The 15,103-nt window shown below is 42.2% G+C and overlaps 1 protein-coding gene across 2 annotated transcripts in view; it reads right to left on the reverse strand.

Moving 5' to 3' along the window:
* Window positions 1–240: 240 nt before the first annotated feature.
* Window positions 241–15,103, reverse strand: part of LOC138292157 (E3 ubiquitin-protein ligase DTX3L-like) — a 337,908-nt gene continuing 323,045 nt past the window's right edge. For both annotated transcript variants that reach the window (XM_069230576.1, XM_069230575.1), the window contains one exon: window positions 241–4,312. In XM_069230576.1, the coding sequence (XP_069086677.1) occupies window positions 4,243–4,312 (70 nt within the window). In that variant the 3' untranslated portion in view covers window positions 241–4,242. The remainder of the gene's footprint in view (window positions 4,313–15,103) is intronic.

The following is a 15,103-nucleotide window of genomic DNA, read 5'->3' on the forward strand; positions in this document are numbered from 1 at the left end:
GACGAGCTGCATAGTATTCCAGGATTTTACTCGTGGGGTGTTTGACATTGAACAGTTCATTCAAAATGTAGAATTTAAAGTCTCCATCTCTATTCCCCATCCCAAACATTCATCAGTCAGGTTGTTTTTAACTCACATGTTACTTTTGTCACATCATTACATTGTCACTCTTGGCATATTTGCGGAGCGGATTTTTCATTAGCAAAGAATAAATTAGACTCTTTTGATTGAGAAGAAGGATGGGCAGTCATGTTATACATATTTATAGAGCAAACAAACATAAACAACTACATTAAGAACAAATATTAAAAGAGAATTAAAACTGAAAAGTTACACATTAGAAAGTCACATTTTAAAATTTTTTCTAAAAACTTGAAAATGAGATTGTAAGTACAAGGGCACTGTATTTGACAGCTTTGAGGTTGGTGTGGAAAAGGATCAGCAACCATATGTTACCACATTTGACTTGGGAACTGTGGATCTTGACTAGTCAACTAGACAAGAGATGCCAAAAAAACGAGTATCGTCAGTCTGGCTGATGCGTTTGCTGGTGAATCGTCCTGCTTTATGTTCCGCTTCGTAGGATCTTTATCAATAATCATAAACACTTGAATGATTCCACAGTGTGCACCGAACCTGGAGGTCTGCGCAACTAGCGGGGAATTATTCAAGCATTTATTACTTCAATGGAAATTCCAGTGATGCAGAATCAGAACTACAGGTACTTTACGTTTTCTTACTTATAGTCCTTGTTCGTCATCACAGGAATATTCATTGAAGTTATAAACTAGTAAACTCTTGGATATTTCCGTGCTGCGTGTGTCAAATGATGAATGGCTCCCTTTAGGGACTCAGTGCTGCGTGTGTCACATGATGAATGGCTCTCTTTAGGGACTCAGTGCTGCGTGTGTCAAATGATGAATGGCTCCCTTTAGGGACTCATCAGGTGTGTTTTTCCTCAATGTAGCTTTTAGAATTGAAGAAATGCTCATTTTCGGTCTGCATTTCAGCATCTTTATTGCAAAAGAGGCTGAACGTGTATACCAGGGAGGTCAATACGCAGTCAATATGCAGTCTGAGAGCCCTACACTAAAAGCTGTGAAGGGGATTCCCTCCTCATGATACACTGTAATGACCGTTGCCTCCCAGGGCCAGTTGTTTTTTAAGAAAGACTTGTAATAGTGATTACTTGTGCCCAACTCTACCCAGAGGTGGTGGTGGTGGGGGGGCTATTTATGACTTCAAAGAAGATTCCTACGATGTAGAACCAACCAGGACTACAGGTAACCTTTTCTTCTACGATGCACAACTGGACCTACAAGTAACCTTTTCTTCTGCCTCATAGATACTTCACTGATAGTCATAAATACTTGAACAGAGTAGCAAGCTACATTAAAATCTTAGAAAGCAGCTGTTGTGCATTAGGAAAGACTATCAAAATGAGAACATTAATGGTGACTTTAGCTCGACTATGGATCACTTGATAAGGTTTCAAACTGTTTCCTGATCCACACCTGCATCAGTTTGTGTATCTGAGAATAGGCAATAATGTTTAGTAAAGGTATGTACAGATTTCCAAGTTGTCTCTTTACAAATATCAGAAATTGGAACATTATTGAGCCATGCTATTGGAGCTGCTTTAGCTCTTGCTGGGAGTAGTTGAGATCTACTTTGGAGAGGCTTGTTTGCTACATGATAGCAGGCAGTGATTGATGCAAGCAATTACCCATCTAGCAATAGACTGCTTGTAAGTTGCTAAAGCCTAAGACAGCCATAATTCACAAACAGCTGATTGGATTTTCTAAAGGTTTTAGTCTTGTCAAGGTATAAAAGAAGTACCCTTCTTATATTAACGAGTGTAGGGACTGTTCAGCAGGTGTCACCAGGGATTTGGGAAAAAGGTGCTAATATAATGGTTTGGTTGATATGAAATTTAGAAACGATCTCTGGGAGGAAGGAAGCGTGTGTCCTCATCACTGCTCTGTTAGATTGGAATACAGTAAAAGGTTCAATGGAAGAGAGAGTCTGTCTCATGCTCACCCCTGAGCAGAAGTGAGGCTGTGAATAGGATTAAATTGCACACCCATAATTTTTGATAGAACTAGATTTGATTCTCACAGCGGAGGTCAATGGACTAGTCAGCATACTTACTTTAGTCTTTCCAAGAAGTCTTTAGTTACTGGTATCTTGGAAAATGAAATAAGGAAATCTGATTGTGAGAATCTCCTATATGCAGTTATAGCTACCGGATACACTTTAATAGATAAAAGCTGAAGCTTAGCTGTGCCAACTGCAGGAGATAAGATAGTATAACATCCTCTTGACAGGCTGTAGGATTGTGACCATTGCTTTGGCACCACAAACAGAAATGTTTGCCGTTCAAGGAATAACACGGTTCTTCTGCTATGGTTTATGCAAATGGAATTTCACTGGTAGAGTTTACACTGTGGCATAGTACTCTAAATCGAGGTGCTCACAGGGTAAGGAGAGAAATTGAGACAGTAATGTAAAATGGTTGAGAAGAAATTGCCTTTTCTTGATAAAGGATGGGGAAAGAGGGCTTAGTGGATATTTGTCTGTCATTGTCTATGAGGAGAAATGTCTTCTTCTAGGGGTTGTTGGCTTTGAGGTTGTCTTAAGAATGCCTTTGGTACTGGTGTCTTTGGCCCTGTGGATATTGCTGCGGCTAAAGGAATTGAACCCTCCACTGGAAGAATCAGTGGTATTTAACTTTAAACTGTTTGAAAAATCTTTTCTTGAAATCCCTCTGCCTCAAGGGTCTACAGTACGCTTAATTTTTCATTTTGACCATCTTGCCTTCTGAATGATGACCAAACAGAGCTGACCTTAAAAAAGGAACATTTAAAATCTTATATTGAGCTTCAGGCTTCAAGCTGTTGAGTCCAAATTAGGAAGACCAAATTGCGATACCATGGCAATAGAAAGTGGAATCTAATTCTACAGAGTCTACAGCTGTGCTGATCACTTGTTTGGCTATCAGTGAACTCTCACTGAGTTTTCGTAGAAAGTCTTGTTGTCAATGTTTTCGTAAAACATCCATGAAAGACAACATGGTGTTCCCACGGACTAGCAGAAGGAGAGGCTTAAGAGATTCTCTTGGTTGTAATGCCTCTAGGATTACTGAAACCATGGGATGGAGTGTTTCCAGAGGAATGTTGTGCTTTGAAACTCCTCTGCCTAAGACCTCGCACGGCCACCTTGCGTGGCCCTGCAGTGTTCGATAAAACTGGAGTAACGCAAGGCACCACAAGTCACTGCCTTGCATTACTATGCCCCAGGGAGGCGTTCCGTGGGTGGAGCGTGGGTGTTCCCACGCATCTACCCATGGACTTTAGTGCATTCACAGACTTACCATGGTAGGGGTGTTGGCAAAAAAGGGTTAACACTGTTTTGATTTTCAAGTTGTGAATTAGCCTGCCTTGCTATCAATTAATAAGTTAGCAGCTGTGCTGCCATTCCCCAGCATCATAGTTAACATGTGGTCAGATCAGTTCCACCTTTTTTATCATAAAATACCATTATAAAAGTACTAATTTACCAGCGATGCTTGAGTTGCAATAGGCGAGAATGTTTTTTGACCTACTTCAACAAGCTGTCTCTATCTAGGCAGAAGGGGCCTCCGCAGAGTAATGATAATGAGAAAATAGGCTTTCTTCTCAAGTATTTCTCATTACATTACTGTCTCAATTTCTCTCCTCACTCTGTGAGCACCACTGTGGAATTCCCCAGAGATTTAGAATACTATGCCTCATTAAAATATGAAACAATTTATTTCCAGTGTTAACTCCACCAATGAAATCTCATTTGCATAAATCATAGCAGAAGAATCAAGAAAACCTGGGCAAAATGGCTCTGAAATGGGTCTCTGGAGAGAAAAACAAAATTGCTCTGTTTCTATAACAGTGTACAAAACAGCATGTAATGAATTTGAAATACCTGAATCAGTTTTAGTCCAAGGGTCCCTATGGAAAGGTAGTGTTTTTTCCTCAGATACTGTTTTAGTAATTGAGTCTCCACCACATTTTTCCCAGAAAGTCCCATACACCCATCTCACAAATTGACTTTGTTATTAAATTGTTCTGCTGCATGGGTTTGCCAGTTCAAACGATAAGAATGAGGAGGGGAATGATTGATCTAAATGAAATGGCAAAGGTAAATTGAGAATTGAAAGATTAAAGCTAAGTGTTGTAAAGTAAAGTGAGAGTAGTTAGGATCACAGCCTCATTTGATTCCCTTGGCTTGAAGCTCTGCCTTGACTCTTCTAAGGTAATCTGGATCTGGGTAACCAAACCTGAAGGAAGAAAAAGAATCAGAGATATCCTTAAACTGTATACACAGCGCCTTATTCCGACTCATCTTAGGTAATCACAAAAATCATGAGAACTATCTATAAATATAAAGGCAACACTTTTATTATGGTCTGCTATTTTTCAAATATTCACATTCGAAGAAGGGAAACGTTAGCTTTATGGGTACTCTATTCCTCCTAATCAAAGGTGTTCTAGTACCAGCCAGTGTGGTTTGGACACTGCCACCTATTGACAAAACTGACAATTACTTTTTAACCCTTAAAATTGCCAGAATGTTTTGCGCACACATGTGCCAAAAGTTTCTTTTCAAAAACAACGTTTGGCTGTTCAAACCCATGTACCTCTTTGGTCGTTTTATGCACCCACACAAATTATGGGTTTTTAAATACATTCAGAGCTTTATATTGGTAAAAATCCTTCACTAATATCTTACTGTACTCTGACAAGAAGAAATATGTGGAGGTTTTTAAACACATTTGCTCAGTTTTGTAGTATTTTTCAAATAGAGAAACCTCCCTACTGGAATGTTAGCCAAGGAAACATTGCACTGATTTGCTCAGTTAAAAAAAAAATCTTTATTTGGCTTAAAAACCATAAAAGCATACAACATGAATACACAATACAATGGATCTTAAAATAAATCTGTCACCCAGCTTACACCCACCTGGTTGTTCTTAATTCATATTTGTTCATAATTACAATGTCCTCATAATATAATCCATTATTATTTTACTAATCCCTTATTCAAAAATGCTTTACAGACTGTAATACAAAGTGCATTGTACAAACCGGTCTAACCCGATTAAATTCCTAATAAAAACAAAAATTCTTATGGTTTACATATGGCGCAAGTCTAGATAAAGTGACAGTGCTTTACTTTAAACCTAATTCTAAAAATAGGATGATAAAACAGTTGTCCTGTGTTTCTCGGGAGGAGAGCAACTATGACATATGAAAAATTGTACAATCCAGCAGTAGAAAAATAAAAGCAGCAATGTTATTAAAAACATCATTTATCTTAAAAAATGCCATCTCTATATAATGCCTTGCATACTACGCTCTTACATTTTACGAGGAACCTGCGAGCCCTATCAAAACACCCCGTATTGCAATTAAAAATTGACCTACCGCACAAGTCACATTCAGAAATCTCATATCCACCAATAGCTGAAGTGCTTGATCCAGATTATAAACATTATATTCCCTAAAGATTGGTTTTAAAAACTTCTTATGTGCTTCTAAATACCATGGACAATCCAATAATATGTGCTGGGCACTACCTTTTTGTTGTAAGCCACATGTACATAAGCCCCGGTTATCCATAATTATGGCTTTTCTTTTGGGGACCATATGACCACGGTTTAACCCGACCCTGAATTTTAACACTGCGTCTCTTAATTTCGGGTTAGGTAGAGCCTCGATATAAGAGAAATGTTCAGCATTTCTCCACCCACACACCATAAACTGGGTGGAGATTTTTCCCTCCAAGTACCCTATGTCTGCTTCTCTTGCACTTTTATTTACCATTGCACGCAACTCCTGCTTTGAAATTGGTTCTCTGCGCCACTGGTTAGCGGTCGAGCCTAAGAGGACACAAATCTTTTCTAACTGTCCTCTCACTTGGGATGCCTAATTTAATTTGCTTGTCTTTTTTCCATTTTACATAATCTTGTGATTTGCTCAACCAGAATTTCAATGCGGCTTGCATTTCCTGGTAACTCCACGCCGTTATTTGGCACTCCGCCCTCATATCTTGTATCATACTTGAGGGAGGTAGTGAGAGCAAGCGTTTTACACATTTGCTTTCTTCCGCCTCCCAGTTTAACTTCTTGGAGAGTGTCAAGACTTCTACACCATATTAAAATTGAGGACGTACCATAACATGAAAGGTGGAAAGTACTGGACGGAGGGACGGTCCTCCATACTTCCTACTAAACTGTTTTAAACCCCATACTGATGTTAAAGCTGTGGGTTTTATTAGAGTCTCAATATGTTCTTTCCATCTTAATTCGGAGTCAAACCACATGCCTAAATATTTGTATTTTTCAACCATTTCTACTTTATCTCCTCCCGAATACCAAGAAATGCCCCTCCTCTTTTTCCCTAACACCATTGTTTTTGTTTTATCCATATTTATTGTAAGTTTTTTCCTTTGACAGAAAGAATTAAAAGCATCTAATTTTCTTTGCAGCACCATCTCTGTCATATCAACTATCACCAGGTCATCTGTGTATAATAAACATGAAATATGAGTACCATCCATTTTAGGGCAAAGACCTTTTACCTCCTTTAATGAGCTTGGAAAGTCAGACAGAAATATAGTGAACAATAGTGGGGCCAGAACACATCCTTGTCACAACCCATTCTTTATAGGGATCTTCTTTAAGAGCAATCCACCCGTATCTAAGATCATTTGGGCTCAATTTTGTAAATGTAGACCCTGAAGGAGAAAGAGTAGATCGAGATCGACCCCAAACCGTTCCAACATATCCCATAACAAATTCCGATCCACCGAATCAAAAGTAGCACGGAAATCAACAAAGCAGCAGAATAGACCCCATTGTATTTCAATTGCCTTTTTTGCTAATGACCAAACACTAGAACAGTGGTCTATTGTCGAGTGGTCTTCTTTAAAACCGCCTTACTCTACCGGGATAAAGTTGTTTAACTCTTCCCAGGATTTAATTCGACCCAGCAATAGCTTTGCAAAAATATGTTCGCCTACGTCCAGTAAACTAATCATCTTTTTTAAAGATCAGCTTAATTATAGCAACTTTCTAGTTCTTAGGGAAACAGGCAGAGTCCAGAATTTTGTGAAAAGTGACATAAAAAAGTCTAGCCCACCAGTCAACATTATTTTTTATTATTATCACTGGAAGGTTGTCTGGGCCCGCTGCTTTAGTCAGTTTAAGTGCTGCTATTCTTTCTTTTAACTTTTGCAAGGAGAACACTGATCTTAAGCCCCCACCTATCTCAACCTTAATTCCTTGTTCTACCTCATCATCCTTCACTCTGTATACATTACACAGATGTTTATACTAATCCTCTTCACCAACCAAACATCGCATATTCCCAGTGGCTTTTCCCTCCCTCACCAACTGCCAGAACCCCCTAATGTTATGCGTTCCTATCACATCTATCATTACTTCCCAGTTCCTATTTATATACTCCCATTTCCTCATCCTTAAGATTTTTTTATAATCTTGCTTAGCTAGGTGGGGCTTCCATTCTACCTCCTTAGTTCATCTTTTTCTGAGAACCCTTTCTAGTTTCCAGACCTTCTGCTTCTGGAGACTACACTCATGATTATACCAGGTATTTTTATTGCCCCTTCTGACTTCTCCCTTAGACTTGTTCTCCTGTGTTATTTTTAATTTTACTTATTGCCCCTTCTGACTTCTCCCTTAGACTTGTTCTCCTGTGTTATTTTTAATTTTACTTTCAGGCAATCTACTATTTTCTCAATTACCCTATTGTATCCCCTAAAAACATAATTGGGGTCTTTTCTCTTTCTCTTAGGGCGTTATTCACTGTCCTGAGTGTTAGCTGTAGGGGCCAATGATCACTACCCTCTAGGTGCACAAATCCAAAGCCCGATACTTCTACAAACTGCCAAGCGTTTATGAAGGCATAATTAACAGGGCAAGCCTGATTGCCTGTTAGAAAAGTCTGTTTTGACTGGCGGTCTGTATTCAAGCGTCCATTAATGCAGAACAAACCTAGAGAACCTAAGATTGTTACTAGGGCCTTATCCCAGGCAGTACCCTCTGTCTTGGGGAAAATACTTTGCGGTATCCTTGCAGCTGTCAGCAGATCCTTATACAATTTATCACTACTTGCAGGATCTAGTTTATGGTTAAAATCTCCAAAGATCAGAACCAGCTGTTCCGCTTTGCCTATACATATCGCTTCCAAATCTTCCTCAAGTGGACCAAGCTGAATATCATAATTGGGGATCATCCCTGGCTGAATATATACATTGATTATCAAGAGCTGTCTTGACTCTCCAATATTATTATAAAGGTCCACTTGACCAGCTAGTAGCCAACAACTTTTAGTTTTTACCTCTGTGAGTCTGTTGGCTATTCTAGTCGAGGTCAAGGTAATTAGTCCCCCTGAGGGACGACCTGGCACTTGTCGAGTGGCACCTCTAAAGGGCCTCATGAAGCCATTTACTGGTTCGGGTTCTTCGCACAACCAAGTTTCCTGGAAGCACACGATATCAACGTTTTCCAACCTTTCTTTGAATAAATCTTGTTTTAAGTATTTTTTTATAACCTTTTAAGTTCCAGGTAAAAAGCTGATGGCTGTGCGAAGAGGTTGATTCCTAGTCCAACTCACTCAGCTCCCCCTGCTATAGATACCAAGGGGGTTTAAGATGTGCTCAAAACGGTTCATCAGCTCTTGGGTCTTTATGCTCAGTATCTATGGTTACACTTAATCTGCCTTTGTTTCCGTCCACACATGTTCTTAGATTTTTAGGGCCTGCTAGGCTATACTGCACTTGATTGGGGAGCAAGCCTGCATGGCACTTGAGGGCTCTACTATTTCTTTCTCCATTCTCAGATTCTCTTATTTGGACCAACCCTATACCCTCCTTCTCTAATTCCTTCTCTACCCTCAATACGAATTGTCTAACAAATCCTGAATAAAAAAGTGCCTTTGTCACCTCACCCCCTTCAGAGTTTATAGTAAACCCTATTTACTTTATGTCCTCTGACCGAATCTCACATAAACTTGGACACATGCCCATAACTTCTAATAGGCATGAACAATTCAAAAGCTTAAGCTTCCTCTGCCATTTCCTCCCAATCTCCCTTCCCCAGGGTCCCAAATATATCCACCTATTCTCACTTCCATTTACACATTCCAACTTCCTTTTAATTCTGGGGTCCTTTGGTAATGGTAAGGGGCTACCCTTCTCCTGGCGATCTAAATTTTCTTCCTGTCCATTTTTCCCACTTATTAACAACTTTCTAGTGCCACTTCCTTCCTTTTTCCCCTGCTTTCCCTGCTTTCTTTCATTACACTCCTTTGGGGACACCTCTTCTCTTTTACTAACTGGGTATCTTCTATATTTGGTATTTTGGGTCCCTTTTGCAGTATACTCCCTTTTTTGGGGGCAACCGCTTCTTGTACCAGTCCTGGGGGTGTTCTTAATTTCATATACCAAACTATCCTCCCCCCCACTTCCCTTGGGACTTTTCCTTCAATTATTCCTCTGTTTACTTCTCAAAATATTGAAGTAGAGTATATAGCCCCTCATTCCCCAACCTTGACTCCTTTTTATCACCAGCATTGGTTGTTTAGAAACATATACTGATGGGAGTTCTGTTTTCTTTCTTACATCTCTTAGCTCTCCTTTACTACTACAGTAGTACCTGTCTCCTAATCCCTTTTTTCTGGTGCTGGTCGCACCAGTACCGGCATACAGCTATTTATTTGTTTCAATTCTTCTGTTGGCCCTTGTAGTTGATTTTTATGTACTTTAACTAAACCATTATTTACCGTACGTACTTCTAGAATAGCCTGTAGGGTTTTTGTCTGCATTAAGAACATTACTTCCAATAAGGACTCAGCAGGTACGGCAGTGATATCTAAGGCAAGAGCGGACCGCCTACCTAAGGGAGAGGGAAATTGTGTGTCCATTTTACGTGCAACTTTGTCACCCTCTCCTAAACTTTCCTTCTCTTTCTTTAATCCAGTACAGAACAGGGTTCTTTCCTCTAAGATAACGCTGCCCCTTACTTGGGGTGAGAGTCAAGGTGATGAGGATAGCCTAGGTTCCATCAAGAGCATCCCCCCAATGGTCTCATCTGATCCTCCCCCTAGGAAGAAATCCTCAGTCTGTAGGGAATCCGAAGTATGGAAGTAATTTGTTATACGCCGTTCGATTTCACTCTGATTGGATTCAGGTGTACTTTTCCTTTTTATAACCTGCGACACCTTAGGAGTCTTTTTAAAGTATTTTCCAATAAATTCTTTAATTGATGCACCCAGTGGTGTTACAGCAGTTCTTTACCCGCTGTCTTTCGGGGCGTCCTCCGTTGCTATGTCGGAAGCATATCACCTCCTTCTAAACTGATTACTGTATCTCCCGGAAGCTGACACTCATTAGTGACCGCCTTTATTCTAGAAATGCTTTTCGGTCCCTTCTTTGTACAACCACCCGTGTGTCTGAACTTTGCTCGAGGGCATGCTGTATACCTTCTCCGGGGGGAAGATGGACTATATATTTATAAGGGAACTTTTCCTCTAGCTCCCACTTTCTGGAGCCACTACCGCTGCCTCCACACACCGTGTATTTCATCCCCCAACGGAGTTTAACGGACTTCAAAATAGTCTTCAACTAGAGTTCAAGCTCTAACTCCCTTACTGTTTTTCTAGAATTGTAGCTTATACGCACGGGGGTACACACACACACAGGTGGCAGGCACGAGCACTGCAGCAGCAGATCGGGTTATGCTTTCCTCTACTCAAAGAGCGCCAAGCACATGAGTCACAAGCTACTGCAGATACATCAGGCTCTGCTAAGAATAGGAGGGGTAAGTCACTTACTCCAAACGGGCAGATTACCCCCGGGAAACTTCCTCTCTTTCTCTCCTCCTGGTGATCTCCTGATATCCTCCTCTTCAGAATAAATCAGGGTATGGGATTTAGGGTATAGCCGCTCTTCAACAATAATGTGCAATGCTCAGGGGGGCAACTGGCCACCACGGAAAGCACTACTGCCTCCTCAGATCCACAAGCCCCCGCCTCAACTTTACATGAGGTTGGGGGATGAAGCTCTACTTGCGCACCTTTATCTGCCTTCATGGCTTTACGGATCCCACCACACACTCTGGAGATCGGCTCTGGCACCCACCGCGACTCGGGAGGATCTTCTTTCCTTCCTCCTCGGCCGTCCAACACAACCACTGCCTCCTTTCACACGCAGGAGGGCCGGGGGGGGGGGGGCCAGAAGCAGGCATTAGGGTGAGACGTCTGTCTACCTCACACCGGCCACCAGCTGCCTGAATGCCTGCTTTCCACGCTTACCACTTGAGCCCCCCTGAGACCGAGACGGTGGCAGCTCCAGACGTGATGCAGCTGCAAGAGGACTAACTTTGCTGCAGCGTGTGGTGCAGCTGCAATTTAGAGCCGGCCTTGCTGGGTTTCCACGCACGCTCTGGCCCCTGGCTCAAGACAGTTCTGATTGCAACAAGCCCTGCGACAGCAACACGCAACACCGCCACAGCAGCACAATGCTGAACTGCGCTGAGAATGCCCCGAGAGCCCTTCCGGAGCAGCATGGGTTCACAGGTTGCTGGGCTGCTTCTTGGGGGAGGGAGGATGGGTGGCTCTGCTGGCGGATCTGCTGGCTACAAGAACATCCCCAGCACTGAGCTTCCTGAAGCGCCTAGCAGATCAGCTGGGCAGTTGCAGCTGTACAGCCGGTTGGACGGCAAACGGCTGAGGCTCAGCACGGTGCGGCTCAGCAAGGTGCTTGGGGCTCAGAGCGTTCGTGGCTCCTCCTCTCAGTGTCTCCACGTTCCGTCAGCATCTCTCCTCACTCAGAAAATCCCTGATTAGCTGGAGTCTGGCAATTCCAAATAAATGTGGGTTTCCTAGGAAACATTGGGTGCATCAATATGTAATAATAGTGCGGGTCACTAAATTGAGTAAGCATCACTGTGTATGTGATGGTAAATATCAAAACCAGGGCTATATGGAAAGGTTAACAATTATGGGCCAGATGGACAAAAGGATTTTGCGTTCACAAACCCCGCTATTCTCACAATCACTAGGGTTGTGGCAGTAAAATCCCTATTTGTTATGTACAAAATCTGTTTTAGGAGTCAGAAATGTTTTTCCGACTTGTACAGTCGGTTTTGCAACCCATACCAAATTCCAATTTGGAACAGGTTTGAAAGGGGCGTTCCTTACAAAATGCGATTGTGTAAGAATGAGTAACTAAGTTATCACTAGTTTGTGGTTGCAAACAATTGACCAATTATCAACTCCTCAAAGAGACAACTGCCTACTCCTTACCAAGTTTTCCCAAAATGGATTTTCCCTTAAAAAAAAAAAAAAGCAGCTTGGCCAGTTTTGTAAAAAATGTTTCCAGTTTAGGATTTCAGACACAGAACTGGTAGTCTGCTGTCCCTTGCAGGCCACCATTTCTGTGCAATCTGCATAATGAATATTAATTAGAAAGGTCGTTCTGTGAAACCCTGAGAATGGTAATGTTGTGACATAATGGAACATAGGTTGGTTCACAAAATCCAGTTCCATTCTCAAAACGTTTGTGCACAATCTGCAACCTCTTTTTTGCAAATAGAATCTTAGTCAGGCCCCATGTGTTTCATGATTCTGATTATCGTAACAAATTTACTGTTACAAACTAGACCTCCCCCATCCTTGACTGGCTGGCCAAGAGAAGGCTTTGAAAGATTTTCAACAACATTTTCCCAAAACATGGTAATTTCCCCCAGTCTAACTCAAACATGAACCTGCCTCTGTCAAGAGGTGACACTCATCTGTGTTCCTCTGTCTCTTGTGGGTTTTCCAGGGCCAACGGCAGCAAATTGAGAAGCACTGAATTTGGGGAATATTGAAAGCAGATGAAAGTGAAGTGCCGGTTCGGGGTGCCTGTCTGGTGGTCGCAGGTATCACCCTGAGATTTATTGAAATCTACCACGTGCATAGATTTTCAGCATCTACACATCCTGAGGTTTCCGCCTTTGGGTGACAGGCTTCTCTCAACTTGAATTGGGGGCTGGAAAAATGTGCCATACACTGTGTTTGTCTGATTTTCTGCGTTTATTTTCCAAAATATGTTAGTTGCTTGAACTTTCCTCTCACAAGGAAATATTCCTGCCAAGGCTTGACCCACATCGGTATGTACTTGGCTCTTCTGAGCATGAAGGGTAGTAGTTATGTGTAAGTTTTCAATGCAGTTGGGGTTCCCAATGGTAACAAAATGAGTGCAGTGTATTTGCAAAATTTTGAAAGCCACTATAATTGTGAAATGCTGGTTTGCTGTACCTTTATTTTGGTCACAGGTATCATCCCTGGGCCTTTTTGGAAAATTATCACAACCATATATTTTCTAGTTTATATATTTATATATTTTATAGTCTACGTAGCCTAGGGACTCCATCAATGAGTGCCACACTTACATTGCACTGACTGAGTGGTCGGAAGTCCCCCTCGAATATGCAGCATTTGTGTTTTTTTACATGAGCTTCCATAAAGTAAACATTTCTTTTTGGCCTATGTTCCCCAGGAAAATGTAATTTAGTCTGGAGGATGCATATCTTCTTTTCCCCTTTGGCCGTACAGAGCACAGGCATAGCCACTGGGCCTATCCTTTGGTCAGGCCCTTCCCCCAGACCCCCAGAGGTGCCCAACCCCGCTGCGCACAACTGACCACACAGCTTGTTGGTGCTGCACCCAACCCCAACGTGGCTGGCCAGATCCCAGCTGTGCATGACCTTTGGCTGTGTGCAGCAGGAAATTAGACTACCCACCCCTGACAGACACCCAGCTACCCACAAACGCCCATCTAGGTACCACAGTAGCATGCAACTTCCCTGAGGCAGGGGCCTACTGGGTCATGCAGTACCAGTAACATCCCGAGCCATCAGTGACCCAGCAGCAATTGGAAACCTTCAAGAGGCCATGTTGCAGATTGTTTGTGCTCTACTGGCTCTCTCTGGCATGACTTCAGGCCCCAAGACATGATCTTGGTTCCGATGTTCGACCCTGCATCCACTTCAGCCCAATCTCAACCAAACTGAGGTGGAATGGTGGGCAAAAAATGGTGGATTGGGATACATCCCCAAGTGATTGTCAGTGGCTGGGATTAATTCAAGCATTCCATCCATCACCGTGTAGCTTTTGTATTTGCCCCCCTAAGTGAACGGGGTAATGCCAGACATGGGTCCTGGGCTCACTGTGCCATTAGAACCAAACTATACCTGGCAGAAGAGTGGTCCTAGGTTGCTTGTGTTACAGTTCAGGGAGGATATGGCCTGGCAGTTCGGGCTGGACTGTTCCCGTAAAGAGCAGGGTTAAGACTGATTTATATAAGGCCGGGTCCAAATTGAGGTGGCATGGTGGGCAAAAAAATAATGGATTGGGATGCGGCCTGAGCGATTGCCAGTGGCTGATATTAATTCAAGCATGTTATTCATCACCTTGTTGTTTTTGCATTTTCTGCCCTAAGTGTGCCGGGTATGCCCAGATGTGGGTCCTGGTCTCATTGTGCCATTGGAACCAAGCTATACCTGTCTGAAGAGCCCTAACTAGGGTGAAACCAGTCCTTGGTTGCTTGTGTTCTGGTTCAGGGAGGGCCTGGCCTGGCAGTTCGGGCTGGACTGTTCCAATGAGGAGCAGGGTCAAGACTGATTGCATATGGCTGATTAATATAAGCATTTCATCCATCACCTTGTTGCTTTTGCATCTCAACCAATGTCACACTACAAAACGTTGAAAGCGCAACCAATGGTCATACAACCAGTTTCTGAATGGTCACCTCTACTAGAGCAGTCATGCCAAGAGAGGCTCCATTATTCTTTTGGCTCTTATTCTGACCAAGGCATACTGGAAGGAGATATTGATGGTGATCTACCCCCTCGTTAAACTGATGACAATTTTTACACAGATTTTCAATAAGCCAGTAGCTTTGATACCTCCCCCGATACAGGGATAAAATCTTCACTTGGGCCACATACTGAGAAAAGTGAATAATTCACATTTGTAGTGCAGAGGGTAGCTGAAGTGATGGA

This window comes from Pleurodeles waltl, chromosome 4_2, assembly GCF_031143425.1.
Source record: "Pleurodeles waltl isolate 20211129_DDA chromosome 4_2, aPleWal1.hap1.20221129, whole genome shotgun sequence".
NCBI lineage: Eukaryota > Metazoa > Chordata > Amphibia > Caudata > Salamandridae > Pleurodeles > Pleurodeles waltl.